This window comes from Coregonus clupeaformis, chromosome 11 (genome assembly GCF_020615455.1).
Source record: "Coregonus clupeaformis isolate EN_2021a chromosome 11, ASM2061545v1, whole genome shotgun sequence".
Lineage (NCBI taxonomy): Eukaryota > Metazoa > Chordata > Actinopteri > Salmoniformes > Salmonidae > Coregonus > Coregonus clupeaformis.
The window spans coordinates 34,758,789-34,772,908 of NC_059202.1; the positions used below are offsets into that span (position 1 = coordinate 34,758,789).

Genomic DNA, 14,120 nt, shown 5'->3' on the forward strand with positions numbered 1-14,120 from the left:
TGAACACTGGTTTAGATCTTGATTATGTTTAATTGAGCATAAGCAAATCACTTTCACTTATAGTACCAGTCAAAAGTTTGGACACAACTACTCATTCCAGGATTTTTCTTTATTTTTACTATTTTCTACATTGTAGAATAATAGTGAAGAAATCATAACTATGAAATAACACATATGGAATCATGTAGTAACCAAAAAACTGTTAAACAAATCAAAATATATTTTATATTCTTCGAAGTAGCCACCCTTTGCCTTGATGACAGCTTTGCACACTCTTGGCATTCTCTCAACCAGCTTCATGAGGTAGTCACATGAAATGCATTTCAAATTAACAGGTGTGCCTTGTTAAAAGTTAATTTGTGGAATTTCTTTCCTTCTTAATGCGTTTGAGCCAATCAGTTGTGTTGTGACAAGGTAGGGTGGTATACAGAAGCTAGCCCTATTTGGTAAAAGACCAAGTCCATATTACGGCAAGAACAGCTCAAATAAGCAAAGAGAAACGACAGTCCATCATTACTTTAAGACATGAAGGTCAGTCAATCCGGAAAATGTTAAGAACTTTAAAAGTTTCTTCAAGTGCTACATGGAACTCTATTCCACATCAGGTAACTGAGGCAAGCAGTAGAATTCGATAAAAAATAAATAAAAAAAATACACCTTATGGAACAGCGGGGGCTGTGAAGAGACAAACACACACACACAGGCACACGCATACACATACAAACACACACATGGATTTTGTATTGTAGATATGTGGTAGTAGAGTAGTGGCCTGAGGGCACACACTTAATGTGTTGTGAAAAGTGTTATGAAATGTAATCTTTTTAATTGTGTATATAACTGCCTTAATGTTGATGGACCCCAGGAAGAGTAGCTGCTGCCTCGAATCTGTCTAACAGGAGCTTAAACTGGTAGGCCTACATAAGCACTTGGGCCCCAGGACCATACAACTACCCAATTTGCAATTACAACCAATAAACTGGTTCTACAAGTTAAAAGGCAATTTCCACATCCATTGTTACATTCGTCATAATCAGACTTTATGATTATTCATGATATTTCAATACCATGCATACATGGAACACTCATTTTACCTTCTGACTCCAAAACGTGGCGCGCAGGCCATGTAGCCTATTTCTATACGCACTGAGGCGCGCACTCTCCTATTACCAACAACCAGAAAGATAGAGGACACAGACACACAACTCAGACATAACCCAGGAAACCATACATTGAATTAAATAAACAGAACTTCTACCTCATGAGTCTTGTGAACGTTCAGGTGCACAATTAACATTGTGTGAAAGCAACAGCAAACATTTCAACCAGCAGAAAAAAAGTACTCTCCTCTGGCAGGAGTTGACTGCGCCTATGGTGCGTCTTCACCACAGTAATAATTCATTTGAAACAAATTCCAAAAGCAAACATAAGTAAATTATCATTTTCAAGCAATTGTTACATACCAAAAGACCAGTAGGCCTATGCTAGTAATTGTTGCTCCATTGCCGGTGAGCTTGTAAAGTAAAGAGTTAATATTACATTTTTGGAGCTGCATATTTATTTATGGCAATCCTCTCTTCCTACAATTTGACGTTTGCGCTGCACCTGATCCTATAGCTGTACAGCAAATCAGCAATCTGTTCGCTAGCTCACCCGACCTGAGTTGATTGACAGTTTGCTGGTCCAATCAGAGCGCTGTGAATGCGTTTCACTAGCCAATCTGTTGCAGTTTTTTTTTGCAAGGGCGATGTTGCCTACTGTCTCTGGCTGTGTGTGTAGAGTAATCCATGTAGACTCTGTGCCACAAAATGACTGACAAAACATTACAAAACCTGACCAGATAAATTCAAGTCATCAGTCTCAAGTCAAAGTCGAGTCTTGAGGCTCCAAGTCTCAAGTTATTTTATATCAAGTCGAGTCTCAAGTCATCAAATGTATGACTTGAGTCCACAACTCTGGTGATTACTTAACAATATCTTATGTGTGTGTCACAGGTGTGACTCATTTGCATGCAATCAGAAACAATCATTTCTATTGGATAATTGACTGGTCATGTGATTTGCGCTGAACGTATTTAAACCCCCTGTTTTTTAAATTTTTGTTTGGTGGCAGCCCACAGGAAGTGATGCAGTCCAGAGGCATGGGGGATCGGTCATATCGAGGCGGTCTTATACTGATTAATTGTGTTTCTGAAGAATAGAGGAAGATTGTGGTTGGCTTCAAAACAATCCATATAACATAAGTATTGTGTTTTGAACTTCGGAGCAGAGCGCCCTTTAAATGAGTTATTTCAGGGGTGAAAACAGACGTTAACATTAAATACCTGAAGAGAATTCCAGGGATAGTTGGTGCGCTAAAGTTAGAGCGGTCAATCAAATCTCCTATGCGGCGGCAATTTAAAAGCATTGAGGAAAATAGTGACTAGTGAAGATATGGTAGTGGATGCACCATATCCAGTAGTAAATGTTTGCTGCCAGTCAAAATATACCCTTTGTGTTAAAAAGGTAGATTCTGTGGCGTTCATTGCCACAGTTATGAACTGTATGGCTGAAGTGTCAAAGAAACTGGACATTATTGTGGCTGCGGCAGAAAAGTTATTTGGGACTTCAAGAGTTTACATCGAAAGACTTGCAAGGGGTACTGGCGCCAGAAGATGGCCCGCCCTCCCAGGCTCCCCTTGAGCCTGTGTAGGGATAAGATCTGTTTTTATTTTTAACAGAAAAGTAGTTTGATTTGGTGTAGTTTATTTAATTTGGTAGTTTGCATGGAATCCAGTTTCCATCCCACACAGTAGATGGCAGCATGCACACTAAATTGTGCAAACGGCAATATACCATAGAAGAGCACGTGGCAAATGGAGTTTGTGCTGTAATTGACTAAGTCTTAGAAATTAAGATGGACACCTGGCTGCTGGTCTGCGTCGCTTCCTGTGCCCCCTTTTAGTTTGGTTTGTATGTCTGATTTTTAAGTAGCGTGTTTTTTTTATAGTAAAAGTAAGAAGTTATATTTATGGATAGAGTTTGGAAACAAAGGAATTTAACTGTATTGAGACTGTGCTGTATGCTGAAACTGAATCATGCCTTAAGAAAATAAATATTAAACTGTCTTTTGTTCTGCCTTTGCTGCCTGCTCAATCCCAGACCTAGAACCTCTCACTTTTCCACCCCATGACACATTCATTGATGTCAACTAGCTCATATGCTTGGAACTACCAATGTCTCTGGAACCTGGCAGACCAGAAGTCTTGAAGTGCTCCTGCACTCCATAAAGAGTAATTGCAAACCCGCACTCCACGCACAACATTCGGATGAACATCTGCAAGTTGGACTGCATTGGCAGTTTGTTATGGTACACTGAGCACATATGATATGAACTCTTAACGGAAGACCAATAATCGTATGGCCCTATAATCTAAACAATGGAAGATTACGAACTGTAGTACAGCATACACACACCTGATTAAAATAATCAAGGGCAAGATTGAATAATATCATATACCGTTATAGAGGCTTGAGGCTATGGTGAAATCTAAATTATATTAAGAGGAACAACCTCGTATGGCAAATACAGTCGATGCCTAAGGGGAAACTAAGTGTGCCCATTGAACAACACAGGGTTTTCACTTTCATATAACTGGGGTATCTTTTTGTTTGGTTCGTGACAGGAAACTACAAAAACCCACTGCTTGTCAGTGGAAGAGGAAACCACAGTACAGCTTCAAAGAGCTTTCTTTTTGTCTTGAACAAGTCACAGTTGAATAACATTCCAACTCCTGTTCAAGTCCTTTCACACATTTTCAGTCTCTGCTACATGTGAAAAAGGCAAAAATAATTTATCATAATTTACTATTGCAAAAAATGTACACTTATTGTCACTTTCATGTCTTAAATTCCCTTTCACTACAGAGGAAATGGTATTGACAGATGTCTGTTCTACCAACTAGAACAGGGTGAGGTAAAAACAGGTTGAAGATACTAATCAAGATACATTTTCTTTGTCAGGAAATATGTTGCGCTGTCTGAAACAGGAAACTGTATTACTTTCCTCCTCCCACCACCATGAAACACAGTGTCTCATCAACAAGAGACATCGAAGACATGGATGCCTGTTCATAAAGAAGACACCTTTCTGCCCATCATATTTTGAGGTAATGGCTGTACATAGGCTGCTTTGTGGATGTAGTGGTAAAGACTGAACTTCAATTGATGTCTTTTACTGCTTATTATTGTCAAGCTGACACTAGGTAGTGTCAAGACAACACTGATTAAGTGCTTGAGTCCAGTTCAAATGTTAATCTTTGGATGTTAAGACTCAAAACTGTGTTGAAATGTTAGGTTTGTTCAAATGAGAGTGTTGCTCTCCACATGGTATGTTTTTCACTATTGTATATATTGTCAGTTTTCTGATCCAAAAATCTTCGACCTGGTCTTGTTGAAATAGATTCAACAAAATGTATTGTGTAGATTCCCATGGGTTAGTTCCTCTGTTTTGGAAACCCCTAGTTCTTAATAACATTTCATTTCCCCTTGTGGCTTCAGTGGCGAGCTTGTTGACGTCATCCTCTTCTTGTAAAATCTAGGACGTCACTATCCTTCCTCTTCCCTCAATTTACTTGCAGTTTCTCAGGTAATTTGTGTCTCAGGAGTGGTTCTACCAATGGATCTCACTGAGGAGGAGACAGCACCTCTAGTGGACAGGGAGAGGGGGGGCAGCCAAAGGTCCGGTTCTGGCTCTGGTTTACAAGTCCATCTCTACTTCCTCCCTGCCACAAAGGCGGGAACAACGTTCAACATATCCTCTGGCCAAATCTCTGCTGAAAGGGTCTGTGTCCTGGCAGCAAAAAAATGTGGTAAGATATGTGTTTTTATATGAATATGGTTGTAATTTTTGTATTTAACCCTGTTGAAGAGCATATGCTGTAACCGTGTGAGGAATAATTGTAATATGGTGTGAAATAGACATCCTTACGCTGTTTACCAAAAAAGTGGCGAGTTGATTGCTTTGTTGTTGTTTAAATCCCAAATTGCCCCTTTAAGGGAGGAATTTTGGAAATGTCCTAGACTACGCCACCTTTTGAGTGTGCATACCCATTTCTTCTGGAATTACAAAATATGTATTGGAGCCTTGTGTATCCTCCTTCAGGACCTTGCTGTCTCCAAGCCTTCTATTTATTGAGAATGCAGTCACGTATTAGCTTGGATGTTCAAACCTGCAAAAAACATTTCTTACAATAACGTTTCTCACTCCTTAGGAATCCTACCAGTGTACCACAGCCTATTTGCTTTGGCGTTTGATGATCTCTCCTACTTTTACCCCCCAACACATGTTTTCAACACTGATGAAAGCATTAGCATTCACTACAGAGTCAGGTGAGAAAAAACGTTATGTAAAAAAGAAACATTTGACTAGAAATACATTTTATGCCTCATATTAACTATTATGTTGCACTTTATTTGGTCTTAGTCTGTCATGTGTAGTGCACCACAATAATGTTTCCTCATACAAAGGGATTTTATTAGCTGTGAATGTGAACTGGATGACTTATGTATTAAATTGTACTTTTTTTATTTCCCGTGGTTACAAAGGTTTTTCTTTGCCAACTGGTTTGGAGAGGGGTCAAAAACATCATACCGCTACTGTCTGAGAAGAGGCAGAATCAGTGCAGTGCTCGACTACTGTGTCATTGATTATCTCTTTGCCCAGGTACATAGAAAACACTTCCAACCTTTGCAGTAAGCCAAAACTCACATTTAGATATGCACTATTTGGATGTTAACATATGGCAATAGATCATGTGAAATTACATTCTCACACAATTGTGGTGCGATAAAGGCTATTTGTGGTGAATGATTCGCTTTTAATGGTATTTCTAGAATTTCCACAAGGGCATGTACATGTAAGTGTTCTACTAAATTACTTCCTGTGTTCTGTGTATAGTCTTCATTTTTTGTGACCTGTAGTCCCGCAGTGACTTTGTGGCTGGCCAGGCGGGGGTCTCACCTCCCTTGAGCGTCCAGGAGGAGTGTCTTGGCCTGGCAGTGCTCGACCTATGGCGACTGGCTAAGGAACACAACCAGAGCGTCAGGGAGGTGTGCAAGACAGTCAGGTATGAATACTATAAAGAGGGTATGAAAATGAGTACATTTCTTTATGTCAACGGGTCTCTTGGTTTCTTATTTGGCTGTGCAGAATAGATCCATTTCCTGTTTTTTCAGTTACAAGTCATGCCTTCCCGAGACGCATCGGCAGGACATCCAGCAACTGAGCCGGCTTGCGCGTTACAGAATCCGCAACACTCTGAAACAGTTCCTGAAGAAGCTGGGCCGCTGCTCGGTGGGGGAACGCAGTCTGAAGCTGAAGTACCTGATGGAGCTGGCAGGGGTGGAGCCTTCCCATGGCACTGAGACCTTTCAGGTGAACCACCCCGGCTCCCAGCTGCAGCAGAAGGAACCGACGTTCAGCCTTATGCGGGTCGCCGGGGAGAGTGGCATACAAATCAGTGGAAGTTATTGCCCTGCCGAAGTCCTGGTGAGACAAAGTGCAAAGTCCCTACTGTGGGTCATGATCATGATTATCATGCTGTATCTACATTGACTGAACACAAAACATAAATAATGTTCCCTTTCAGTCAGTCACTCGATATAGCATACTATGGGGAGTCAATGACCAATCCTATTCCCCTTGAAGCAAACTTCAATCACGCCCAACTGGCCAATGGATGCTGAGCCCGCCCTCAGAAGCACTGCCTTCTTGGCTATAATAGCGGGGCTCACATCCATTTCCTAATTTCTTCAGTTCACCTGAATAAAGAACGTGTCACACAATTTACAAACTTTTCAAGCACACAAACGCTATGAGATTCGGATCCGACATAAGTGTCTATTAGTGGGCAGAGAGTACTCGTCCCCCTAGATGTTGCAAGTTTTGGGTCTTGGTATCGGTTTTTGTGTTTGGGAAAAGCAAACTACTTTCTACTCTGCTTGTGTAGCTAATGCTTCTTTGCTTGGGAAGGATTTGTGTTAGCTAAAACCACACTACTTTCTGCTCTGCTTGTGTAGCATGTGCTTCCTTACTTGAGTAAGATGGCCAGTGGTAAGAGTAAGTTCAAAAAGGCTAACCAGCCGAGTTTGAACCTCCGACCTTAACCTAGGACATGTGGTTTCACAATGAAACATGTAAGATACTCTCAAGTGCTTTCCTGTTGCCTGGGGTGGAAACACGTGTAGTGTCGAGTCAATGTTGCTAATTATTGCTGTTAAACAAAGGAGTCCGCTAATACTGAACTTTGATCATAAGTTTTATTCATATCACAAGATTTCAGCATAAGTGTACAGATATATATAGCATCCGGAGAGCAGTGTTTCCCAAATTGCAATGGCCGCTCTGCTCTTCTTTGTCTCCATCCAGTACTTATAATATTCCCCAAAATATGGGTGGCTCCCTCTACTGTCCAATCCCCTGTCTTCTATGGGGCATCACCCTAAAAACAATTCCCTCTGACACTAAATAAACATCCTCTCAGGTTCCACTTGAAAACATTAGCAAACTCATAATTCTTCATATACTACACACGCTCAGGAGGCCTTGGCTCGGACCAGTTTGTGTGACCATTGTCTCCGGCTGGGTTCAACTTCCATTGGGAGTCAGGGTGACTTTGTGAGAAAGATCAGTGGTCGGAGTTGATAGGGGTGTCATCCCAGCCGAGTGAGGCTCATTCTGTTTTTCCGGCAGTGTTCAAAGTCTGGATTCCGGAGATTATATACTATCCCTGGTTGGCTCTGGATGATTTTCAGTGTGTGAATCTGATGACATCTGTCCGGGGCAGCCTGAAGCCCCGGCTTTGGATTCGGCAGGTGGAGAATGAACCATTGGTGGTGAATGTGCTTTTGATGGCGTTTTGTCCCCCACAGCGGAGCTCCTCCAGGTTTGGGGGAAGGTATTTACTTCCTGTCCCGACAGAGGTGAAACATCACTTACCCCTGTTTAAAGATTTTGCCGATGAGTGGAGAGTTACTTAGCTCCAGAGGCTAACAAGGGGGCTAATCATAGCACGGTGCTTCCGAATAAACAGCGCCAGTTCTAGGGATTCCTGAGAGGGACAGGCGGATCTATATGGATCAGTGGCGATTTTAGCATGTAAATATTGGTGGGGCAAACTCAACAACCCAAAAAATCGATGCATGCCAGCAAAGCCACTACACAACACAACACTAAACAATACATTAATGGGACTATAACGGTGACAAACGGTGCCGACAAACTGTTAGGGCCTACATATAGCTGTCCCAACAGCAGAGTCCCAATAGCAGTCCCAGCACCTTACCACCGCTACATATACAGTGGGGAAAAAAAGTATTTAGTCAGCCACCAATTGTGCAAGTTCTCCCACTTAAAAAGATGAGAGAGGCCTGTAATTTTCATCATAGGTACACGTCAACTATGACAGACAAAATGAGAAAAGAAATTCCAGAAAATCACATTGTAGGATTTTTTATGAATTTATTTGCAAATTATGGTGGAAAATAAGTATTTGGTCAATAACAAAAAAGTTTCTCAATACTTTGTTATATACCCTTTGTTGGCAATGACACAGGTCAAACGTTTTCTGTAAGTCTTCACAAGGTTTTCACACACTGTTGCTGGTATTTTGGCCCATTCCTCCATGCAGATCTCCTCTAGAGCAGTGAGGTTTTGGGGCTGTCGCTGGGCAACACGGATTTTCAACTCCCTCCAAAGATTTTCTATGGTGTTGAGATCTGGAGACTGGCTAGGGCACTCCAGGACCTTGAAATGCTTCTTACGAAGCCACTCCTTCGTTGCCCGGGCGGTGTGTTTGGGATCATTGTCATGCTGAAAGACCCAGCCACGTTTCATCTTCAATGCCCTTGCTGATGGAAGGAGGTTTTCACTCAAAATCTCACGATACATGGCCCCATTCATTCTTTCCTTTACACGGATCAGTCGTCCTGGTCCCTTTGCAGAAAAACAGCCCCAAAGCATGATGTTTCCATCCCCATGCTTCACAGTAGGTATGGTGTTCTTTGGATGCAACTCAGCATTCTTTGTACTCCAAACACGACGAGTTGAGTTTTTACCAAAAAAGTTATATTTTGGTTTCATCTGACCATATGACATTCTCCCAATCCTCTTCTGGATCATCCAAATGCACTCTAGCAAACTTCAGACGGGCCTGGACATGTACTGGCTTAAGCAGGGGGACACAGCAGGATTTGAGTCCCTGGCGGCGTAGTGTGTTACTGATGGTAGGCTTTGTTACTTTGGTCCCAGCTCTCTGCAGGTCATTCACTAGGTCCCCCCGTGTGGTTCTGGGATTTTTGCTCACCGTTCTTGTGATCATTTTGACCCCACGGGGTGAGATCTTGCGTGGAGCCCCAGATCGAGGGAGATTATCAGTGGTGTTGTATGTCTTCCATTTCCTAATAATTGCTCCCACAGTTGATTTCTTCAAACCAAGCTGCTTACCTATTGCAGATTCAGTCTTCCCATCCTGGTGCAGGTCTACAATTTTGTTTCTGGTGTCCTTTGACAGCTCTTTGGTCTTGGCCATAGTGGAGTTTGGAGTGTGACTGTTTGAGGTTGTGGACAGGTGTATTTTATACTGATAACAAGTTCAAACAGGTGCCATTAATACAGGAAACGAGGGGAGGACAGAGGAGCCTCTTAAAGAAGAAGTTACAGGTCTGTGAGAGCCAGAAATCTTGCTTGTTTGTAGGTGACCAAATACTTATTTTCCACCATAATTTGCAAATAAATTCATTAAAAATCCTACAATGTGATTTTCTGGATTTTTTTTTCTCAATTTGTCTGTCATAGTTGACGTGTACCTATGATGAAAATTACAGGCATCTCTCATCTTTTTAAATGGGAGAACTTGCACAATTGGTGGCTGACTAAATACTTTTTTTCCCCACTGTAGCTATCAGCGGAGCCATGTCTGGCAGCGAAACAGTTCATTCAGCCACATTTACTGCCTTTAAAAAAAACATAGCTGATATGGCTGACTTGCTTAAACAAATGTGGTTTCTACTGACAATTGAGATGTACAAACTAGGGGACGACGAGTGGATAAGAGGCAATTCGTAATTTCGATTAAGACATTCATGATCGAGCTAGGACGGACGTAGTCAATATAACTATTGTTCAGCACTTTTGAAATGTACAGCGACAGAATTCAGAACATGGGCCGTTCTTACAGTATTCTCCCTGTACACCAAGTCAGAACCGTAGGATAAATTACATTACATTACATTTTTGTCATTTAGCAGACGCTCTTATCCAGAGCGACTTACAAATTGGTGCATTCACCTTATGATAGCCAGTGGGACAACCACTTTACAATAATTATTTTATTTTTCTTTGGGGTGGGGTAAGGGGGGGTAGAAGGATTACTTTATCCTATCCCAGGTATTCCTTAAAGAGGTGGGGTTTCAAGTGTCTCCGGAAGGTGGTGAGTGACTCCGCTGTCCTGGCGTCGTGAGGGAGCTTGTTCCACCATTGGGGTGCCAGAGCAGCGAACAGTTTTGACTGGGCTGAGCGGGAACTGTGCTTCCGCAGAGGTAGGGGGGCCAGCAGGCCAGAGGTGGATGAACGCAATGCCCTCGTTTGGGTGTAGGGACTGATCAGAGCCTGAAGGTACGGAGGTGCCGTTCCCCTCACAGCTCCGTAGGCAAGCACCATGGTCTTGTAGCAAATGCGAGCTTCAACTGGAAGCCAGTGGAGTGTGCGGAGGAGCGGGGTGACGTGAGAGAACTTGGGAAGGTTGAAGACCAGACGGGCTGCGGCATTCTGGATGAGTTGTAGGGGTTTAATGGCACAGGCAGGGAGCCCAGCCAACAGCGAGTTGCAGTAATCCAGACGGGAGATGACAAGTGCCTGGATTAGGACCTGTACTGCTTCCTGTGTAAGGCAGGGTCGTACTCTACGAATGTTGTAGAGCATGAACCTACAGGATCGGGTCACCGCCTTGATGTTAGCGGAGAACGACAGGGTGTTGTCCAGGGTCACGCCAAGGCTCTTTGCACTCTGGGAGGAGGACACAACGGAGTTGTCAACCGTGATGGCGAGATCATGGAACGGGCAGTCCTTCCCCGGGAGGAAGAGCAGCTCCGTCTTGCCGAGGTTCAGCTTGAGGTTGTGATCCGTCATCCACATTGATATGTCTGCCAGACATGTAGAGATGCGATTCGCCACCTGGTTATCAGAAGGGGGAAAGGAGAAAATTAATTGTGTGTCGTCTGCGTAGCAATGATAGGAGAGGCCATGTGAGGATATGACAGAGCCAAGTGACTTGGTGTATAGCGAGAATAGGAGAGGGCCTAGAACTGAGCCCTGGGGGACACCAGTGGTGAGAGCACGTGGTGCGGAGACAGATTCTCGCCACGCCACCTGGTAGGAGCGACCTGTCAGGTAGGACGCAATCCAAGAGTGAGCCGCGCCGGAGATGCCCAACTCGGAGAGGGTGGAGAGGAGGATCTGATGGTTCACAGTATCAAAGGCAGCAGATAGGTCTAGAAGGACGGGAGCAGAGGAGAGAGAGTTAGCTTTAGCAGTGTGGAGAGCCTCCGTGACACAGAGAAGAGCAGTCTCAGTTGAATTACCAGTCTTGAAACCTGACTGGTTTTGATCAAGAAGGTCATTCTGAGAGAGATAGCAAGAGAGTTGGCTAAAGACGGCACGCTCAAGAGTTTTGGAGAGAAAAGAAAGAAGGGATACTGGTCTGTAGTTGGAGGGATCGAGTGTAGGTTTTTTGAGAAGGGGTGCAACTCTCGCTCTCTTGAAGACGGAAGGGGACATATAAAAGTGGACATATAAGCAGACAATGAAAGCTCTTACAATATTCGATGATGACATTTCTCTAAAACAGGCTATAGGCTACATGTGCAACACAAAGTCAGAACAGTAGGCTAAATTATGAGGGGAAATTATTAGGGTGAGGCTCATGGGCTACCACAACAGCTTACTACACAACATACACATACTATTACTTTCTTAGCTACAGTATACATACAGTGGGGGAAAAAAGTATTTAGTCAGCCACCAATTGTGCATGTTCTCCCACTTAAAAAGATGAGAGAGGCCTGTACTTTTCATCATAGGTACACGTCAACTATAACAGACAAATTGAGAAAATAAATTCCAGAAAATCACACTGTAGGATTTTTAATGAATTGATTTGCAAATTATGGTGGAAAATAAGTATTTGGTCAATAACAAAAGTTTCTCAATACTTTGTTATATACCCTTTGTTGGCAATGACACAGGTCAAACGTTTTCTGTAAGTCTTCACAAGGTATTCACACACTGTTGCTGCTATTTTGGCCCATTCCTCCATGCAGATCTCCTCTAGAGCAGTGATGTTTTGGGGCTGTCGCTGGGCAACACGGACTTTCAGCTCCCTCCAAAGATATTCTATGGGGTTGAGATCTGGAGACTGCCTAGGCCACTCCAGGACCTTGAAATGCTTCTTATGAAGCCACTCCTTCGTTGCCCGGGCGGTTTGTTTGGGATCATTGTCATGCTGAAAGACCCAGCCACGTTTCATCTTCAATGCCCTTGCTGATGGAAGGAGGTTTTCACTCAAAATCTCACGATACATGGCCCCATTCATTCTTTCCTTTACACGGATCAGTCGACCTGGTCCCTTTGCAGAAAAACAGCCCCAAAGCATGATGTTTCCACCCCCATGCTTCACAGTAGGTATGGTGTTCTTTGGATGCAACTCAGCATTCTTTGTCCTCCAAACACGACGAGTTGAGTTTTTACCAAAAAGTTCTATTTTGGATTCATCTGACCATTTGACATTCTCCTAATCCTCTTCTGGATCATCCAAATGCACTCTAGCAAACTTCAGACGGGCCTGGCTTAAGCAGGGGGACACGTCTGGCACTGCAGGATTTGAGTCCCTGGCGGCGTAGTGTGTTACTGATGGTAGGCTTTGTTACTTTGGTCCCAGCTCTCTGCAGGTCATTCACTAGGTCCCCCTGTGTGGTTCTGGGATTTTTGCTCACCGTTCTTGTGATCATTTTGACCCCACGGGGTGAGATCTTGCGTGGAGCCCCAGATCGAGGGAGATTATCAGTGGCCTTGTATGTCTTCCATTTCCTAATAATTGCTCCCACAGTTGATTTCTTCAAACCAAGCTGCTTACCTATTGCAGATTCAGTCTTCCCAGCCTGGTGCAGGTGTACAATTTTGTTTCTGGTGTCCTTTGACAGCTCTTTGGTCTTGGCCGTAGTGGAGTTTGGAGTATGACTGTTTGAGGTTGTGGACAGGTGTCTTTTTATACTGATAACAAGTTCAAACAGGTGCCATTAATACAGGTAACGAGTGGAGGATACAGGTAACGAGTGGAGGCCTCTTAAAGAAGAAGTTACAGGTCTGTGAGAGCCAGAAATCTTGCTTGTTTGTAGGTGACCAAATACTTATTTTCCACCATAATTTGCAAATAAATTCATTAAAAATCCTACAATGTGATTTTCTGGATTTTTTTTCCTCATTTTGTCTGTCATAGTTGACGTGTACCTATGATGAAAATTACAGGCCTCTCTCATCTTTTTAAGTGGGAGAACTTGCACAGTTGGTGGCTGACTAAATACTTTTTTTCCCCACTGTATCTCCCTGGCATATTACATCATTTATGCAGCAGCATCTAATACATTTTTGGACTCACCTTGTTGTGCTCACTTGAACAGGAAGGTGGCGCGGCGGTTCTTCATGGGCAAATTTTGTCATCAAACTTTGTCATCAAAGTCTGGCATTCTCTGGATTTTTGGTGCTTTCAAAACAATTGGGAACTCTGAAAAAAACAAGGTTGAATCATCACATTAATGATCTTCAGGTCGGAGCTCTAGAAAGAGGCCCAAGTTCCTGACTTAGAATTCCGAGTTGGATGACCACTCACTGTTGAATTGGTGATTTCCAACTTGTTGTGTAATGTTTATGTCCAATGGTCGATGAGCACTGATACGTTTTATCTATAATTTCTCTTCATAATTTATTTTCAGATGAGAAGGATTAAAAAGGATTTCCCAGTAGATTGTCGACTTGATTCATGATGATGACTGTTAGCTTGCTAGCTAAGATTTTGAAAGTATGATGTT

At 42.9% G+C, this 14,120-nt stretch overlaps 1 protein-coding gene across 2 annotated transcripts in view; it reads left to right on the forward strand.

The window, feature by feature from the left end:
• Positions 1–4,058: 4,058 nt before the first annotated feature.
• The window catches only part of jak3 (Janus kinase 3 (a protein tyrosine kinase, leukocyte)), a 34,469-nt gene continuing 24,407 nt past the window's right edge, over positions 4,059–14,120 (forward strand). For both annotated transcript variants that reach the window (XM_041890375.2, XM_041890376.2), the window contains exons 1-6: positions 4,059–4,147; positions 4,619–4,849; positions 5,252–5,369; positions 5,586–5,703; positions 5,961–6,106; positions 6,216–6,528. In XM_041890375.2, the coding sequence (XP_041746309.2) occupies positions 4,657–4,849; positions 5,252–5,369; positions 5,586–5,703; positions 5,961–6,106; positions 6,216–6,528 (888 nt within the window). In that variant the 5' untranslated portion in view covers positions 4,059–4,147; positions 4,619–4,656. The remainder of the gene's footprint in view (positions 4,148–4,618; positions 4,850–5,251; positions 5,370–5,585; positions 5,704–5,960; positions 6,107–6,215; positions 6,529–14,120) is intronic.